Source organism: Erpetoichthys calabaricus, chromosome 12 (genome assembly GCF_900747795.2).
Source record: "Erpetoichthys calabaricus chromosome 12, fErpCal1.3, whole genome shotgun sequence".
In the NCBI taxonomy this organism is placed as follows: Eukaryota; Metazoa; Chordata; class Cladistia; order Polypteriformes; family Polypteridae; genus Erpetoichthys; species Erpetoichthys calabaricus.
The window spans coordinates 7,177,954-7,199,551 of NC_041405.2; the positions used below are offsets into that span (position 1 = coordinate 7,177,954).

Consider the following 21,598-nt stretch of genomic DNA (forward strand, 5'->3'; position numbering starts at 1 on the left):
TCCTTTCAAAAAAACATTAGAGGGGTGCGATTAAAACTTTTATGAAAACTTGGGTCGCAAATACTTAAAGGTTTTTGCACTAGAGACAATCAGCCAATCAGAGGCTTCTATCAGCTTCTGGAATTATCCGGCTGTTTCAACTTGCATGTAAACTTTTCACCTCCTGAGAACCCGCCATGAAGGCTGAAATCAGTCTGTCTCTTAACATTACCTCTTAGGGGTCTTATGGCAGGGGTGTCCAACTCCAGTCCCGGTGGGCCTCAGTGGCTGCAGGTTTTCATTCTACCCGTCTTCTTAATTAGTGAGACCCCGTTTTTACTGCTGTTTTGCCTCCGTTTTAATTGCCATGACTCAGACCCCTTAGTTGTTTCTTTTTCCTTAATAAGCAGCCAAAAAATAATGAGACACAAAACAAGGCGCCACTTGAGCAGCTCCCCTGAAAATAAAGAAAGGTGAAGGTCTTGGTGGTGTCAGTCTGCTCAGGTCACCAAAACATCTTGACGGTGGTCTTAGAAAAAATGGAAAATCAACAGACCGCTGTGGCAAAGTGAGAGCGGCAACAAGTCCTGATATTCAGTAACGGCTTTAATTAACAGCAAGAATTGGCTTTTCGTTAAGAAACTGGTTGGAGTGAAACTGGCTGGAGTTTGAAATCCCAGTTTAGCTGGTCATCTGTTGGCTCGTCTCGCATCTCATTTCTGATTGGCTGCCATTTAATGAAGAAACGAATCAATTCAGAGGACTGAATCCTTAAAAACAGGGCTATGAAAATGAAGGGAAAAGGAGTTCATTAGCCAAAGGGTTAGAATGAAATCCTGCAGCCACTGCGGCCCACCAGGACCAGGGTTGGACACCCCTGCCCTAAGGCAACATAGCATGTGTGGAGCGACAAAGCATGGAGTTTTAAAGATTTGACTTGGAAACGTTTGGACTCAACTGTAGGTGAAGAAACAGGCACTTACTGCAGGTTTGCCTTTTCCCTCAAGCATCCAGGGTTCAAATCCCAACTTTAGTCGTCATCTGTGTGGACTCTGAATGTTCTGCCCATTTATGGGTGGGTTTTCCATCAGGTACTCTGGTGTTCCTCCCACTGCCCCAAAACACTGTGTGGGTTAGGTGGATCAGTGACTCCTGGTTGACCCCGTTGTGGATGAGCTGAGCCTGTCCTGTCCAGGATCATTTCCTGCCTTGGTAGCACCAGAATAGGCATCAGTCCCCTGTGACCGTAAACTCAGTTTGGCAAGTTTGAGAATGTTATGTTATTTCTTGTTGAAGTAGGATCAGTGTGGCCTAGCGATTAAGGATTTGGACCTCAGACCTTGGGGTTGGGAGTTCAAATCCTGTTTGTGACATTGCATGACCATGAAAACTAGGAAAAAAACTAAAGAAATGTAACCAATTGTATCAAAGTGTTGTAAGTCACCTTGGATAAAAGCGTCCACAAAGAAATAAGAAGAATGGACTGCTTATAAAACTTTACTAATATCATAATTGTCCAAAAATTTGATTTAAAAAGATTAAAGTTAGTCTTATAAATTGTTATGGGCATAGTTATGAATAAAACTGCAAAGTCATTGTGGGCTCTGAAAAAGCTTTACTTTGTCTTTCTTAGTCTTATGGTGCTTTTTTCAAAAGAAGGTTTAGTGTTGGCCTCCAGCAAGGCCTGCTGACGTCAGGCAGCCACTCCGACGTGATGTGGATTTAGACGACTGAAGGTCACTCAGTGAGGTCTCCCAGACGAGATGCTGTGAGGTTTGCCCTGTGGTTAGTTACAGTTTACGAGGGCGTACTGAAAATCTTGATGGTCTCTGATCTCCTTGAATCTTGGTCTCTTCTCAGTTGATTCCTGGCAAACAAGAGGTGAGAAAATCCAACAGCTGCGAAACAAAATGGGCGAAGTCCACACACACACAGACACACACAACTGACAAAGAGTCTCACGTCTCATTCACTTGCAGAGTAGTAATGCAGGGGGTCTCCATCCATTTTCATAACCCAATTTTTCAAACTGTGGGGGTCTCAAACCCAGAAACATTACACAAATGATAGGAATCAAGCCTGGCCAGGGTGGCACTGCATTGCAAGGCATAGAGCCACACACACATAACTACATTATTATTATTATTATTATTATTATTATTATTATTATTATTATTATTATTATTATTATTATTATTATTATTATTATTATGTGCTTTGCATATAATGTGAAAAGCACATTCTGTGGATGTCATGTCTGTCTGTCTGTCTGTCTGTCTATCTGTATGAAACAACTTGACTCTAAATTCTGTTGATTCTGTTGAAATTTGACACACTTATTCCCCAAAGAAATATGGCGGGAACGGATCATTTTTGCTCGAATGAAGTGCACTGCATACATTTTTGAAATGTTAAAAACTCCCGTTAAAACGCTTTGGTGAATTTGAACTCTTCAATTACAATTTAGTTTACTATTTAAAATTTACCGCAAGAGACGTCACTTCAGCTTGCATAGTTTGTGTTTTTTCCTCATTGTCTCATCTAATGGCAAACAGATCCCCAGTAAAGTTAACAACTGACTGGAACTGGACAACCTCAGGTCACTTACACATTATTACACAAAGTAATAATAATAGGTTAGTTTATTAATTAATAAAAAGAAAAAAACATGAAACAGTAAAAGTACTACTACTACTACTACTACTAATAATAATAATAATAATAATAGTTAATAAGTTAATTTATTAATTAATAAAAAATAAAAAACATGAAACTAGAAAAGTTATAATAATAATAGTTAATAAGTTAATTTATTAATTAATAAAAGAAAAACATGAAACTGTAAAAGTAATAATAATAATAATAATAGTTAATGTATTAATTAATAAAAAAGAAAAACATGAAACATTAAAAGTAATAATAATAATAATAGTTAATAAGTTAATTTATTAATGAATAAAAAAGAAAAAACATGAAGCTATAAAAGTAATAATAATAATAATAATAATAATGATAATGATAGTTAATAAGTTAATTTAGTAATTAATTAAAAAAGGAAAAACATTTATTTACAAATTTGCAGTGCCATGACAGCAATCTGTTTTTTCCATATGGCGCCCCCTTGTTATGATTCCCGTTACCAGGATGCTACTCCAAGTTGCCGAGGGGCGTGGTTTCAGATGTCTCTGCGCCTTACATCATCAGCATGACACCTTAAACGCCAGTGTGACAGTTCATTCAGTTTTTACAATTCGGAAAATAACAAAATCAAACGGATTGTGAATTTCACTCTTGAATTTCCAGTTTTCGATCCTACTGATCTCTTTTATTTTTGGTTAGTGGATAAGCTTTGGTACAGAAGTAACATTTCCTAGATTTGACTACATTTCATTTCCCAGGCAGAATATCGAGCACCTTGCTTGGTTACTCCTGTTTCTTTTGTGATAGTCTTAGGTTTTATACTTTTTTGCGAATTGTGTTAATTTGATTGGAGTTTTCATACCTCGAGTGATGATAACTGAACTGCCAGTATTAATCAACCACTTAAATTGTGTTATTTACATAATCGTGATACCGTCGCCCCACACCGTAGATTCATTTTGAAACTAGAAGATGTAGGCTTCAGTGGTAACCTACAAAACTGGATCTCAAGTTGGTTAACCAGCAGGAGACAAAGGGTACAGATAAGAGGCGAGTGCTCCACCTGGAGTGAGGTCATCAGTGGAGACCCTTGGGGTCCATCCTTTCATCTTGATTTACTTTTTCTGATTTATATTAATGACATTGATTCTTGTATTGTTACCAAACTTGTCAAATTTGTAAATGACACTAAAACTGCAGTAATGGCAGACACTGAGAATGCAGCAAAAAACAATTCAAGAAGACTCAGACCAGTTGCAGAACTTAGATAGATAGATAGATAGATAGATAGATAGATAGATAGATAGATAGATAGATAGATAGATAGATAGATAGATAGATAGATAGATAGATAGATAGATAGATAGATAGATAGATAGATAGATAGATAGATCTTTATTGTCATTGTCACTTTTACAAAGGAACAATGAAATTGAAGGTGCAGTTGGCAAACACATGGAAAATGCAGCTTAATGTAGACAAGTGCGAAGTGCCACACATGGGCAAAAGGAATGTCATATATATATATATAGAAGATGGGAGACACGGTCCTTGAGGAGGCAACCTATGAAAAGGATTTAGGGGTTTATGTTGAACACAACACTTTCATTATCTAAGCAATGCCCAGAAGTGATTAAAAAGGCAAATAAAATGTTAGGTTATATCGTAAAAAGTGTTGGATAGAAATCGAGGGACATTATGCTCAGACTTTATAACAAGTGAGACCACATCTGGAGTCTTGTGTACAGTTCTGATCACCACACTCCAAGAAAGACATAACAGTGTAACTGTACACACTGTTGATAGGACGGTGATTTATTTATTTTTTCAGTGGGGATCCCAGGAACGCACCCAGCCTTGGCCCAACTCACACAAACTCCCTCACAGAGACAAAAAAGCAACCAGTGATAAGATAGAAATGGAAGAATGTATTAAACAATAATAAAAGAAATTCAACTTCACAAACTACAATGATCCCACCGCAGTTCCCTTCACGGTGATATACAACAAACACAAATTCAGCAATAACAAACAACTAACAAAAACCACACACGGTGAAGTCCATGAAAAATGGCAACTGATGAAATGAAATGATGGAGGTAGATAGTCTTGAGGTCAGCTCACTGTATGTGAATGTTAAGGTCAGTCCTACTGATATTTTCTGATGAGATGATGGTGTGTGATGGGATCAGGAGCACTCCTTTCCTTGTAGGATGGCAACAAATCCTCAGACAGTCCATACACCCAAAACAGGAGATAATCTCCAGGACAAGAACACGAACCCACAGGTAGCAAAATGGGAAGACAACCAGACAGGCAACTCAGAACACGAAACAGCAAAAGACTCTCCTTTTAATGCTGTAGAACTGGCCTCCTTTTTAAATCTCCTTCTCCCCAAGCACCCCCTGTACCCTCAGCAGATGACCAATCAGAGCCACTGCAGCAGGGACTGCTGGGAGTTGGAGTTTCTTTACCCAGTAGCATTGCTACAACAGCACTTGCAGCTGTGCATAGGAGAGCAACCAGGTCCATCCTAGGACTTTAGGACATGTCCAACTGCAATAGACTCGGAGAAATAAACCGGTTTAGTCTCGAGCAGGGAAGCACAACACGGAGACCTAATCCAAACTTTCAAAATCCCCAAAGTGGATTTTTTCTACAGTAGAGCCATCAGAATTCGTTTGGCTTAAGGGTGAATCACAAACTCGAGTATATGAGTGGAGACTAAGGGGAACTGCATTTAGGACTGAAGCCAGGATGCACTTCTTTACCCAAAGAATTGTGGGACTCTGGAATAAATTACCAAGACGTGGAGTTAAAGCAGAAACCTTTGAGGAAGTACCTGGAGGAGATACTGGGAGAGCTTACCTAATAGCTAGACCAGAGAGAAGACCATTCAGTCCGTCCAGCTCGTTCGTTTGCTCTTGATGGACTGAATCGTCTCCTCTCGCTTGTCAGATTTCTTATCAATTTTGTGTCACACGGATGTTTGCTAAGCCCAGATACGCTCCTCTCCATCTGATGTTAGTGGAAATGTAATGGGAATTAAACCTAATTGGCTGCAGGGGTGTCGGACTTCGTAAATGTTTTCTGAAAGTGGTGCTGCCCTTAACACTCTGTCTGCCATTTATCAAAACATTCAAGAGATGAAGACGTCACTGTCTAGTCTGCATAGGCCCGATGGCGATCTTACATACGTTCATCGTGCGGAGGGCAGTGAGTGGGTGAAGCACAGCTGCCTGGCGGGTGCCTCTTTCTGCGCGCACATTCCTAATGATATCCATGTCAAAGAGCCGATTACTTTAATGCTCTCATGTTTAGTTAATTCACTGAAGCGCTGGCCTCTTGACAGAGATCGTGTGATTAAGGCGGGCAGCGACTCCCAGCTTAGTGACGGCCCCTCTGTCACAGGCGATCGGCGCTGAGCCATCCGCTGGTGAGCCCTGAGCAAAGTCATCCTGGAGAGTAGCAGGACCTTGAACTCATTCCCGCTGAAGCGCTGAAGTCTGACAGGATTCAACACCAAAGAGGGAACGGCTGCAACGTTTTCAAAATCTGACAGGGTCACCCCACAGGACGTTAAGGTGGAAGATCACCGCTGATGGTGGCACCGATTTTGTAGGTTTGACAGGATGGGCCTCACTGATTTAAAGTTCTAGGGTTCAGAGTGGAGACGGAATCCAATCTGAAGGGCTTAGAGCTACAAGGACCTCGAATGACCACTGTTGAGGCGGGGTCCTTGAAGAAGAATGAGATCTGAGAGGATCGATCTTCTCTGTTAGACAATTATGGGATTCAGAGGTCTGAAGGAGATAAGGGTTTGAGATCTGATAGCACCAAACATAAAGGTGGCACAGTTTGAGCAATCTGAGATCCGACCGGACCTGATTTCACTGGTTTCTGCTTCATGTTTTGGTCAGACCCCTTCTGAAAGATTCAAACTGGCACGATTGTCAGATCTGGCAGGATTAGCGTTGACGTGGGAATTGTTTTAGGATTCGGAGATCTGATGATGATCTGCATTTGTTCAATGATCTAAGACGCTGCCTTTGGATCCCAACCCAGGTGGTTCATTGTGTGGTGGGTGTCAGCACATGCTCCCAACCTAAGATCTTATAGAGTCCAGTCTGAAGGAGATAAAGTTGTATCATCATGAGCTCTGACAGGATCCAACTTGAATTTTGCTGATTTAAAATTTCGGATGTCGTAGATATGACGGCATCAAAAACTCAACATGGTAACATGTTGGGCCCAGCACCATCATTGTAGAAGACTGGCATGTTTAAAGATCTTGAGTATATGACAAGTTTAGATTTAGGCAACATGGTGGTGCAGGGGTTAAAGCTGTTACTACATGGGTATAAATTCTGTGCCCCGTCAATGGGTGGCGAGTTCAGATGTGATCTCAGACCTTTTCTTTTTTTTGTTCATTCTGTCATGGTACATAAAACACGAGACATCAGACGGATAAGCTTCTCTTCTGTTTGTGCAGTCCAAATCACCTGCGTTCCTTACCCCTTATCCGTTGGAATCTGTTGAAATGGCAAATGCGATGCATACTGTATTTGTCTCCGTTATATGACATTTGGTATGGGATTCATAAAAGTGGTTTAAATGTTTGTGGTGAGCCATCTGTTGGAATGGCAAATGCAATGCATTTATTTCTACAAATGGTTTGTGATACGCCATCTGTTGGAATGACTGGGGCCTAGCAACTGGACGGATACACAGTGTGGACTAAGCCCCGGACACAGACAGGAGGACATGTTTTAAATCACCACACGCTTATTTACAAGTCTTAATATTTACGATAATAAAGTGCCACACAACCCCAAACTCCCCCAAAGTCCAGGCCTCACACTCTTGCCTTGTCTTTTCAGGCCGCCTCCATTCCTTGCCTTCCAGCTTCGTCCTTCTTCCACCCGACTCAAGCACTGAATGAAGGGAGGCGGCCCCTTTTATAATCACCCGGATGTGCTCTTCCACCGACACGCCCCAGTGTGGCAGAAGTGCCGGCTGCATCCCCAGAAGCACTCTGGGTGTCCCTGCTCCTCTTCCCCCCAGCACTTCCAGGTGTGGCGGAAGTGCTGAGGTCCAGGACCCCCAAGGCACTAGGGCGCCCCCTGGCGGTGACCACGGGCCCCTACAGCAACCAGGGTGGTCGCCCCATGTGGTCTGAGGCGGGCGTAAGCCCTCTTCCGGTCTTCCTGGGCGTCCTGGCCGGGTCGCCCCCCCCCAGCCACCTGCGACAACAGATACACAGATGCTCATCCCTTAATTAAAGTGGATATCTGATGGATAGAGTGAGACCTGCCAGCACTGCAATAAAGGAGACAATGGCAAACACCTGCACACTGTGGCAAAGCCAACAGTACGAGATAAATATGCACATCTGGGTGAAGGTGCACCGGGAAGAAAGAGCACCATCTCCAGCTCAACCTGGCAAAGATGGACATCCTTGTTATCCCAGCTTGTCTGTCTATCCGTCACTCCATCTCTGTTCAGCTCGACTTATTACTGCTAACACCAGCCCAGTCTGTGCCCGACCTTTGGATGGTGATTGATGTCCAGCTGGCCATGTCGCAGTGGTCTCTCACAAGATCAGACCGCATCTGACGGAGTGTACAGCACAACTCCTGGTCCAGCCTCGGACTACTGCAACTCCCTGCTGTCACATGTATGTCACCAGGCCACTCATGGTCCAAACTTCAGCGGCACATCTGGTGTACAACCAGTCGAGGTGGGCACACGTCACTCCTCCTTTCAGATCACCTCACTTTCTTCCTGTAGCAGCATGCATTAAGTTCAGATTCTTGATGCTTGCTTAGCGGGTTAGCACCTACAGTATGTATACGGAGACACCAGTGAGGTCTTCTGCTCCTTCTCGCCCACTCAGGTCTTCTGATAAACGATGTCTGGTGATGCCACCTCCACATGGTATCAAATCTCTGTCCAAACTCTTTTCATCTGTGGTTCCTAGCAGAAGGAACAAGCTGCCCACCTCCATTCAAAGTGCTGGCTTCCACAATGTGTGTTTGGTGAATGTCTCTCTAACTACAGACGGCTTTGCCAGGTTCTTGTAACTAAACAAGTGTAACTCGCTTCTGCTTCGCTCTGAGCTCTCCGCTTGTGATAATCCATTTTGTAACCTTGTCCTGTCACACTTGTTCCCAAACAGACCCCCAGACTGATGTTTTCTTGATTACGTTGACCTCTTTTTGTAAGTCGCTTTTGATAGAGGCGTCTGTAAAAGTGCACATCTGACAGATTGGCACATGACAGGCCTGTGGAGTCTTCGGACCCTGAGAAAGTGAAAAGGTCAGCAGCTGGGCTTCAATGTGATCAGACTCCATGTCGACGTTGGAGATCTGACAAGGCCAGGCATAACGTCTGACGCCCGACAAGATCAGGGTGAACGTAAAAGATCAACATTCTTTGGAGATTTAGCAGCATCAGGCACAGTGGGGGGGCAGAATGCTAGTCTTTGAGTAGCGAGAGAAGATGGTCTGCCTTCTTATCTGACAACGACATGATGTACCGCTAGTCGCCCTCCCCCCATCAAACCGCCAGCCTCTCGAAATTGGGTAGAGCAGAGAAAAGCCTTTAAGCAGACATTGTCACCGTTCAGGAAGGGGAGGCAGATGTCCAGACAGAAGACAGGTAGATAAGCAGAGCCAGCGCGTGACGTCTGACCCAACGAAAAGTCACATTCGATTTTGTGTCGCCGCGTCTGCTCCCGTCATTCCACTGTTGTCTGATGATTTGGGCCTGGGATTTAGAAAGATCTGTAGAGCACTTAAACATCTTGTAGATTTGAAAACCTTTAACTTCAGGCTCCTTGTGGGCAGGTTGAGGAAGAGGGAATATCTGAGCTAAAGAATGGGCCAGGAATTGGGAAGGTCCGCATGTCAGGCCTGTGTGAAGAATAAGGGGGCCTGAGACAGAAACTGAGTCAGGCGTTAAGTCACTGAACTGCCATAGCGGCCGGGGGGACGCAACTACCCTGCCACCTCCACCTTCTAGAAACAGGAGAGTGTGGGCATCTGTCTGTCTGCCATAATACAGTGCCTTTCATATCTATCTATCTATCTATCTATCTATCTATCTATCTATCTATCTATCTATCTATCTATCTATCTATCTATCTATCTATCTATCTATCATATAGTGCCTTTCACATCTATCTATCTATCTATCTATCTATCTATCTATCTATCTATCTATCTATCTATCTATCTATCTATCTATCTATCTATCTATCTATCTATCTATTATATAGTGCCTTTCATATCTATCTATCTATCTATCTATCTATCTATCTATCTATCTATCTATCTATCTATCTATCTATCTATCTGTTATCCTGCTTACTATACTAAACTTCATATCTATCTATCTATCTATCTATCTATCTATCTATCTATCTATCTATCTATCTATCTATCTATCTATTTTATAGTGCCTTTCATATCTATCTATCTATCTATTATATAGTGCCTTTCACATCTATCTATCTATCTATCTATCTATCTATCTATCTATCTATCTATCTATCTATCTATCTATCTATCTATCTCTACTGTACAGTATTTTCACTATTTATATGTCCCAAATATAGTTAGTGCTTTTTGCTGCTAATCTGTATATAGTGCCTTTCATCTGCTATTCCATCATCTCTTTCATTGTCTGTTGACAATATGGTGCCTTTATGATATATCTATTATAAGTATTTTTACACTGAAATTGCATTATGTAATGTCTTTTGTCAGCAAACTTTGTATGATATAGTGCCTTTTATCAGTTGTCTATCAATTATATGGTGTTTTCTCAGTCTGCATGGAGTGCATGGAAGTAGTTGGATGCTTCTATAGCTTTACTTTAGTCATGTCTTTGTTAACAGATTCATTTTAATTGTGGTTCTTTGGTGTGTGTGTGTATGAAGCAGAACATTCTAAAGACTGCCTGTTACAATTTAGGGTTAATAGAAGGCTCTATGAGTTCAATTCGGGACTCACCAACACTGACCCTTACACAGACACTCCTTAGACTCACCAGATAACAAAACATGTCTAGATAGATAGATAGATAGATAGATAGATAGATAGATAGATAGATAGATAGATAGATAGATAGATAGATAGATAGATAGATAGATAGATAGATAGATAGTGTAGTAGGCAGGATTACATAGATAGATAGATAGATAGATAGATAGATAGATAGATAGATAGATAGATAGATAGATAGATAGATAGATAGATAGATAGTGTAGTAGGCAGGATTACATAGATAGATAGATAGATAGATAGATAGATAGATAGATAGATAGATAGATAGATAGATAGATAGATAGATAGATATCCACCTTAATTAAAGTAAGGCGTCTGTGTGTCATTTGGATGCTATGTCTCTGTCATGACAAACAGATGGCACATCACAAACATTTGTAGCAATAAAATGCATTGCATTTGCTATTCCAACAGCTGGCACATCACAAACATTAACACTGTTTTCACAAATCCCATACCAAGTGGCATATAACAGACACCTATGCACTGCATTTTGCCATCCCAACAGATGGCACATCACAAACATTTGTAGTAATGCGTTTTACTATTACAAATGTTTGTGATGCACCATCTGTTGGAATGGAAAATGCAGTGAATTGTATTACTACATGCATAACAAAATGCATTTCAATAGATGGTGCACTGCAAATGTTAACAGTGATGTCTACCTTGATTATGTAGATTTGAACCTGTCTTAGATGGGGTAACACATTTCAAATTCTAACTATCCCAGTTCAGCCACATACAAATGATCATTCTGTATGCAAACAATTTCATTTGGGTAGAAAACATTTAAAGGCAGACCGAGTGCCACTTTGGACACAGAAAAGAGAATCAGACATACTTACTACAGTCATTTAAAAGGCAATATAAGTAATCAATTTGAAACAACCTCCCAGGCAGCTTTAAGAAGATTAGTTATACTAAAGTCTTAACAGCCATTATTTCAATACTTGACACAGATGAGGATTTATTGCATCCTTGCAGCCTATCGCAGTAAGCATCGGGTGCAAGACATGAACAATACCCAGGCAGGACACCAGCCCATCACAGGGCAAACACACTCTTTGCTAGGGCCAATTTTGCAACTCCATCTATCCCTCTCCTAAACCTGCTTCATCTAGAGCAGGGTTGCAGAAAACCTGAAGCCAATCCCAGTATGTACCGGGCACAAGGCAGGAACAACACCTGCAAATGGTGTCAAACTATCGCAAGTGGAACTCACACATACACACACACAAACACGGGCAAATTTAGCATCACCAGCTCACCTAAACTTGCATTTCTTTTAGGAGGAATCCCGAGCACTCAGGGTAGAACATACAAACTCCACACAAGAAGCACCCGAGCCCCCTGTCTCCTTATTGTGATGCCTACCACTGCGCCACCGTACAGCCCAAACGTTTCTGAAAGCCAGCAAAGTGATAGAAGACCTGCTGGTCGGACTTCTCAGTTCTCGAATTACCTGCAGTGTGATCAGCAGACAATTCGAACAGAACTACAAAAGACACAAATGAACGAGCATTTCAAGATCTTGCCGCTCCATAACGCGCAATTGACCACGATATGTTTAAAACGGATTTAGGATTTAGAAATTCGACGACTGAAGATCAAACCCTTGTCAAAGAGATAACTCCACTACATTTCGAATGAATTCCTCTAAACTAAAATGTAGACCCCTTTGCCTTAATTGTATTATTATTGCTGTACTAGTCTGAGTTCACAGCCGCTAAAAGAACTTTTTTTGCAGTCTGAATTCCCAAACGTTTGTCATTCATCCACACTTTTACATCAGCGAAGCAGTTAATTTAGGCTGTAATTGAATATTTGCTTTAAATGATAACCGTCCAGGACTTCTGCTACCCCAGGCACCTCCGTTCCTCTGCGGCTCCTGTCTACACGGCGCTGGCGACACTTTGAATGAAACCCGATGCCGCTGACGTCACTGGACACAAGCGCGCGCTAACCTTGGAGAGGGCAAAACGCGGGCGAGACCGAGCAGGAGAGGATGGCTGTGGTGACGCTGCGGTCCCCCGAATGATCTCGAGCTGCTCGTGTGCGTGGGAAGGGGCGCCGCTGAACTCCTGCAGGAGGCTAAACGTGCGCGCGGCGGCAGATCCTCTCATTTGAAAAGGACCGACTGATGCGTGACTCAGGTTCATTTTCAATTCATAGAACCCTCAGTCATCAGTGACTCATTTGTCATACACAGAGCCTACAGAAAAAAATACATAAAACATTATACAGTAAATGCCTAAATACTTACGACATCGCTTACCCAAACCGCTTTATCCAGTTCAATGTCGCGGCGGGCAGATAGGTGCCAGGCATGTGATGGGCACTCACGGGGCACACACGCACACTGAGGCTGCGTTCACAGTACTGTTTATTTTTCATCTAAAAACGGAAAGTGATTTCCATCCGTAAAGTTTACTGAAGTGACCCAGACGTTAAGATTGTTGCAACCCCACTGTGAAAGGCACTCTATAAAACACATATTTGATTTCAATGCGCCAGCGTGTTTCTACTGCACATTATTCAATCATCACTCGTGTTACGTAAAGTCGGATTTCATTTGAATGCGTGTCAATACGCGTGCAGGTCGTGGCTCTCCAAACTTTGTTTTTCCTCCAAATGTGTAAGGCGCTATACAAAACCAGGTTGACTTTAGCGCGCTAACATACGTCATAGAAACTTTCGATACATATCGATATGTTATGAAGGTAAGCCGGTACAAGTCTAATCCGTGTCAATCCAAGCTTTGTTATTTTAGTCCAACTGTGAAAGGCACTATATAAAATAAAAAATGTGATTGGATTTTAGTGTGCTATCTTTTAAGACAACTCAAATTGTACGTCATTCCATCATAAGTCTTAAAAAGCATTATAAGGAAGTTAGAGGGCGGCAAGGTGGCGCAGTGGGTAGCGCTGCTGCCTCGCAGTTAGGTCCTACGTGGGTTTCCTCCGGGTACTCCGGTTTCCTCCCACAGTCCAAAGACATGCAGGTTAGGTGCATTGGCGATTCTAAATTGTCCCGAGTGTGTGTGCCCTGCAGTGGGCTGGCGCCCCGCCCAGCGTTTGTTTCCTGCCTTGCACACTGTGCTGGCTGGGATTGGCCCCAGTAGACCCCCCGTGACCCCCTGTGGTTAGGATGTAGCGGGTTGGATGATGGATGGTTGGAAGTTTGATTTCTCCTGAATTATATTCCAAAACGTGTTTTATTCGTGGCGCTCCAAATGTTGTGTTATTCTTCCCGTTGTGTAAGGCACTATATGAACATAACTTTCATCTAACTTCACAAACATTTCCTGTTACTCTTGATACAACAGCCCAAACTTTTTTTATTGTAAACACTATGTAAAAGGCACTATATAATATACGAGGGACGTTGAAAAGGTTTCCGCAATTTTTTAACTCTATTTATTAAGAACTTCAAAAACAAATGACATCACTTTTCCACACAGTCACCTCCGTTTGCGTTGCAATTTTCCAGGCGTCTTACCGACTTTTTAATGCCCACTCCTTCTCCTGCCTTCCCGCAAATATAAAAGCATGGAAACTTTTTGAACGTCCTTCGCAGTTTTCATTTGATTAAAATGTTTTGGCGTTTATTCTGCTGATATAAGGTTGGTCAAAGCACATATCACTCCATTTTCATTGTGAAAAAAATATGTAAAATACAGCTTGCTTTGAGGGCGGCACGGTGGCGCAGTGGTAGCTGTCTCGCAGTAAGGAAACCTGGGTTTGACCTGGAGTTTGCATGTTCTCCCCGTGTCTGCGTGGGTTTCCTCCCACGGTCCAAAGCCATGCAGGTTAGATGGATTGGCGATTCTAAATTGTCCCTAGTGTGTGATTGGTGTGTGGGTGTGTGCGCGTCCTGCGGCGGGTTGGCGCCCTGCCCAGGATTGGTTCCTGCCTTGTGCCCGATGTTGGCTGGGATTGGCTCCAGCAGACCCCCCTGACCCTGTGTTCGGATTCAGCGGGTTGGAAAATGGATGAATGTATTTGATTTGAATGTATGCCGTCATATGTTTTACCCTGATAATCCAAACGTTAGAATATGGTAGCCTCACTGTGAAAGGCACTATATAAAATAATATGTAATTCAATTTCAGCGTGCTTTCTTTATAAGATACGTGATATCATGTATCATTCCATCCAAAAACGGCACAGAACGTTTACTTGGAGTATGAGCTTTAGTCATGGCCTATGGTTCTGTTATTTTATCCACTGTGTAAGGCACTATATAGAAAATCATGTTTTGTTGAACGAGCCAGCACTTCTTTGAAAGTATCCGTATACATTGTGGAAGTATGCCAGCAGATAGATAGATAGATAGATAGATAGATAGATAGATAGATAGATAGATAGATAGATAGATAGATAGATAGATAGATAGATAATTAATCCCAAGGGAAAATTCACAAGTACAAGTTTTATGCGTAGCAACCCAAACTTTGTTATTCCATAGCCCAGCTGTGAAAGGTGCTATATACTATAATGTGATTTGATTTCAGGAGTGGTGGCTCTGAGGCTAGGGATGTGTGCTAGTAATCAGAAGGTTGCCGGTTCGATTCCCATAAACGACTCGAGGGGCCCGGCCCTTAATTGCTCCATCCTGGGTATGGCGTTAATCTGCACCCATGTAGGTCCTTCAAATTGCAGGGAAAACACGGGGGTTGGCGGCAGGATTGGCACTCCAGATACTGTGAAAAATCTCCCTCGGTTCAGGGTGGTCCTGAGATGTCACCCGTTGCACGGCTGCGCTTGGATCTCAATCCGGGTGCTTCGTCCTGTAATCAGCGCAGGCTCCCAACCAACCTCAGTGCACTTGCATGTTTTCTTATATAAATACAAAATAAATTGGCATCTAATTTCAATTTGTGATAGCATGCTTTTTTAGAAATTATCGAAATTTTAACGATGCCAGCACTAAACTCTTTACATTATTCCAGCCTGACTGTGAAAGGCACTATACGGAGTTTACAAGTTTTATTTGGTGATACTTTGAGACTTCACTAGTGGGTCCGAGTCTTGGTCCAGTTTCAGCCCGTGTGTGACAGAATGCCTGGTGTCCTTGTCCTGCTTGCCCTCACCTCAGTGTAAGGCGCTTTATTCCTCTTTGAAGTGCCCGCTCAAATCGTTACGCCCATCAAGCTCGAGGGGGCGCATTCGCCCTCCTACTGAATGAGTTCGCACTCCTCTATTGTGCCTTGTTATAGACAGCTTTACGGTGGTCACAGAAGTCTGTCATTACTGGTGTCCCATCTGGACCTCAAGCGTGCACAGTTTGCTCAGGGCTGGTGACCCCAATAACGTAAACGAATATTATCTTTTTATGTATTTGCATATCAATTATAGGAGAAGACAAGTCCTGGGAAAAAAAAGGTACTCAGGCTTCCTCAGTGATTCTACACATGCAGCAAATTAAACAAATGAATAAGAAATAAATACGTGGGGCACCCAGCGCGGCTCCGTCGAAGTCATTTGCATGTGCTCGAAGAAGTGATTAGCTATTTAGAGACACTTGTGCGCCGAATTTGTATGCGCCGTTAATTAGGAAAGCTTTATTTTCTTGCAAATAAGCAAATTAATGCGACTTCCCCCGTTGCTGGGATACAGCTTGGCGGTTTTTTTCCAAGTTTTTCTTTTCATTGCTTTATTTTTCTTTCCTTAATATTTTGGGCATCCGGTGTAAAATTTTGCCAAATCAATATGCGGACAAGACGATCCGCTGTGGCAACCCATTAACGGGAGCAGCCAAAAGAAGAAGAAAAATATTTTCCCCCGGCTTCTAGTCATAAGGTAAATTCGCACTCCCTCATCTCAGAGTCGAAAAGCTGAAAATGTGCTTCTTTTCTTTTGTGTTCCAGGCTAAAGACAGCGATGACGATGAAGAAGTCGTCCACGTGGATCGAGACCACTTCATGGATGAGTTCTTCGAACAGGTATGCAGCATGGGAGAGCCGCCTTGTCGGTGGTCTGGTCGTATTAACGATTAAGGGCGAGTGAGGGCGGAGTCGGTGTGATAAGAGGCGGGCCAAGTGCATTGAAGATTCATTTTGGGAGCGGAAGGGGGTGTGGCCGCCGTGGCTAAAGGCGGAGAATCAGACGAGTAAGACGGGGTAGCAGGATGGGACGGAATCTGATTTGGGGTGGGATGTCTGAGGGCTCGAATTCAGTGTTCACACCGAAGCCCTAATTATACCATCCTCAACTGTTCACACTAAACCCTAACCAGAGCTTCTGTCATAAAATTGTTCTGACCTTATAGTGCTACGACTTGCTGCATTGAGGTACAGTAGAGAATGGGGGTTTAGGGGCGGTTGAGAATGCAGGAGGGTCTGACATCCAACCTGGTCCATATCAGTCGCCGCTCCATCTCGTATCCCACAGCAGACGCCACTCCATCCCTTGTCCTGAAGTGAGGGGTCAAGGGGACGATCTCCTAAATACAAGTGTGGTCTCACATGTAACACCAGCCACGTCAGTCCTCACCCCATCTTTATAACAGTTCATTCATCCTTCCGTCTTTCATTTTCCAAACCGGCTAACTCCAGTATGTTATGGGGGGGGGGGGGGGGGGGGGGGGTGTCATATGGGTGTATTCAAGCAATGCACAAAATGTTTTACAAGAAGTTACAGAGAGAATAACAGTTAATTACAACTAAGAATAGTAATAAAAATAGTAAGTTCCAAATATATTTATTCCAAGGTTCATAAGAGCGTATTCCAGCAGTTATGGGTGCAACTTATAATAACAATAAAAATAGTAATTTTGATAATCCTGATTGTAAAATACAGGTTCATAAGTATTCAAAGTCTATCCAGGCATTATTGGTTTTATGTCAGGAACTTATTACATTTTTATAATAATAATAATAATAATAATAATCTTATATTCAAAGATAGAACCTGCTAATTTCAATATAGTTTTATATGTCTCTATCCAAGTAATACTGGGTGCAAGCCAGGGACTAAAAAAAATAATAATTATAAGTGTTATTAGGGTTATTAATTTTCTCCAATCGTTTTATAAGTTACAAACCTGTTAATTCCAATGCAGGTTCATATGGGTCCATCCAAGTAATACTGAGTTCAAGTCAGGAAATAATAATATTATTGTATTTATAAAATGTATTTATATAGCACATTTTTATAAAGAAATAGAAGTGTAGTACAAAGTGCTTTACCAGAAGTTATAGGAAGAATTACAGTTAATTACAAATAATATTAGTAATAATAAAAAATTCATTCCAAATGTGCTCATTCCAAGGTTCATAAGAGACCAGAAGCCTAATCCAGCAACTCATAATATCTATAAAAATTATAATTTTAATAATCCTGATCATTTAAATGCAGGTTCATAAAGATTCAACCTATCTAAGCATTTTTGGATTTAAGTCAGGAACTCATTACATTTTATTATTATTATTATTAACAACAACAACAACAACAACAACAACAATAATAATAATAATAATAATGATGATGATGATGATAATAATAACAGTTATCCAAACAATACAGGTTCATATGGGTCTGTCCAGGTAGTACTGAGTGCAAGTCAGGAACCAATAATAATAACAACAGCAACAACAACAATGATGTTTATTTATAAAGCTCATATTTCACACAGGGGCGGCACGGTGGCGCAGTGGGTAGCGCTGCTGCCTCGCAGTTGGGGGATCTGGGGACCTGGGTTCGATTCTCAGGTCCTCCCTGCGTGGAGTTTGCATGTTCTCCCTGTGTCTGCGTGGGTTTCCTCCGGGCGCTCTGGTTTCCTCCCACAGTCCAAAGACATGCAGGTTAGGTGGATTGGTGATTCTACATTGGCCCTAGTGTGTGCTTGGTGTGTGGGTGTGTTTGTGTGTGTCCTGCAGTGGGTTGGCACCCTGCCCAGGATTGGTTCCCTGCCTTGTGCCCTGTGTTGGCTGGGATTGGCTCCAGCAGACCCCCGTGACCCTGTGTTCGGATTCAGGGGGTTGGAAAATGGATGGATGGATGGATATTTCATACAGAAAGTGAAGTGTGGTACAAAGTGCTTTACCAGAAGTAAAACAGAAAATGAGAATTAGTTAATTACAAATAATAATAATTAATAACTCATTCCAGATATTCTCATTCCAAGGTTCATAAAGGGTTAAAGCCTATGTAGACATCACTGGGTTTAAGTCAGGAACTAATTTATTATTATTATTATTATTATTATTATTATTTATTATCCATCAATCATCCAACCCGCTATATCCTAACTACAGGGTCATGGAGGTCTGCTGGAGCCAATCCCAGCCAACCCAGGGTGCAAGGCAGGAAACAAACTCCGGACAGGGCGCCGGCCCACCACAGTATTATTATTATTATTATTATTAAAGTTTCTTCCTTGTTCCCACAGTGCTACGGCAGACTCGGTCCCGATTGCCCTCATTTAGACTAAGCAGGTTTCAGAATGTTATACTTTGCTTTATGTTATAATAATAAGAATGTCCAAGCCAGTGTGCCCTCACATTCCCAGACACTGAGTTGGATGATTCGAGTCTGCTGATGTTAATAAAGCTGTGTTTTTTCTCAGTGCAGCCACTAGGCGGCGCTCTACAATCCAAGAGTCGTAATGAGATTTTACCCCAGACGTGTTGCCTTCTTTTATTTCACAATAGCAAAATACCCGCGCTTCACAGCGGAGAAGTAGTGTGTTAAAGAGGTTATGAAATAGAAAAGGAAACATTTTAAAAATAACGTAACATGATTGTCAATGTAATTGTGTTGTCATTGTTATAACTGTTGCTGTCTTTTATATATATAATACACACACACACACACACACACATAAATATATATATATATATATATATATATATATATATATATATATATATATATACATATCTACATATACACATATCTACATATATATATACATATACACATCCACATATATATACATATATATATATACACATATCAACATATATATACACACATACATACACACACATACATACACATACATATATATACACACATACCTACATACACACACACACACACACACATATATATATATATATACACACAGACACATATATATACATATATATTTACATATCTACATATATATACATATCTACATATATACATATACACATACATACATACACATACATATATATATATACACACATACATACATACACACATATATATATTTACATATCTACATATATATATACATATCTACATATATATACACATATATATACATATCTACATGTATCTAGACATACATATATACATACATACATACATTGACATATATATATATATATATATATATATATATATATATATATATATATATATATATATACACATATACATATATATATATATATATATATATATATATATCAAAATACCAGTGCTTCGCAGCGGAGAAGTACTGCTTTCAAATTTTTATTAAGAAGAAAAGTAAACCTTTTTAAACTGAGGGCAGGGCCGGATTAAGAGCTTTGGGGGCCCGTAGCACATTTCAAATTTGGGGGCCCTTTTGGTCTGCATCATCTGAAGTTTAGATTCTGAACAGTTCAAACCAGACTAAATAATTATTTTACTCTCGATTATAATAAGAATCTTATAATATTTATGTGAATTTTATGTGTTGGGCCCCTAAAGTTTTGTTGTGTAAGAAATTTACAGTTTAAAAACGTAAAGATAATATTTTTAAAGACCAGTTTTTCAATGCTACACCTTTTCATTAAATATTGGGTCCACCATTTGGGGGCCCCCGAAATTGCGGGGCCCGTAGCATATGCTACATGTGCCTATTGGTTAATCCGGCACTGACTGAGGGAAAATGAATCAATAATTATTTGTTAAGGATCTCTTTGTATACCACGTTGTCAGTTCGCCCCTCCGGTTGTAATATGACCAAGCTGTGCGCTGAGCTTACTCTTGAGCATGAAATCTAACGTGGTTTGTGCCCTTCAGAATGAAAACAGTTTGCATTTACCTTTTTAATAAAAGGCAAGCTTTTAAGCCTGAGAAATCACCCCGTAAATGCACACGTTTAATTGCACATGTGTTAATATGTATGTTTACACAGTATTAAAAGACACTCAACAATTAACGTCATTTGCCTTCGTTCCCGCGTTTGACTCATGCTGTAAATCTCTTCCTTGTTTTCAGTTCACGTGATTACGTAGGAGGCGTGATGACGCGATATGTGACTCTGCCTCCTCCAATAGAGTATATGGACAAAAAACAGGTTCCAGTTATGACCATTACGCGTAGAATTTCGAAATGAAACCTGCCTAGGAATGAGCCTGCCAAATTTCAGCCTTCTACCTACACGGGAAGTTGGAGAATTAGTGATGAGTCAGTCAGTCAGTCAGTCAGTCAGTCAGTCAGTCAGTCAGTGAGGGCTTTGCCTTTTATTAGTATAGATCTCAAGTCCGCAGGGTTGAGTTTTTCTCTATCAGTCCATCACCTGTCTGGAGGTTCAGGCCCCCTCTGGGTTGCCTGGAGAAGCCCCCTCAGATGACCAGACTTTCACTCTCTTTAATATCCCCCTCAACACTTTTTTGGGGGGTAAGGCTAACTCCCCTGTATGTCTTTTTTCACTTCTTCAGTGTGTCTCGTGTTACGAATTTCCCGTCCCCATGGGGTTCGAGGCGTTTTGAGTTCCCTTTTCAGAGAAATCGAGTGAACTCAGGCACCATGTCGACTTGCACATATTCTGAAGGTCAGTAATTCCCCTCGTCATCATTCTTTCAGCACTTCAGAATATCTGCCTGTCAGCAGGCTGCACATGACTGTAGTGTGGCAGACATCTTGGCAGTTTTCTCTCTCTCTCTCTTTCTGATTCTCCTTCTCTTTTTACTTTCTTGTTTGACATTTTATTCTGCTAATGCA

At 41.3% G+C, this 21,598-nt stretch overlaps 1 protein-coding gene across 1 annotated transcript in view; it reads left to right on the forward strand.

The window, feature by feature from the left end:
* The window catches only part of LOC114643069 (syntaxin-1B), a 182,834-nt gene that overhangs the window by 95,868 nt on the left and 65,368 nt on the right, over positions 1–21,598 (forward strand). The window contains 1 exon segment of the mRNA XM_028791771.2: positions 16,561–16,635. Within this exon segment, the coding sequence (XP_028647604.1) occupies positions 16,561–16,635 (75 nt within the window).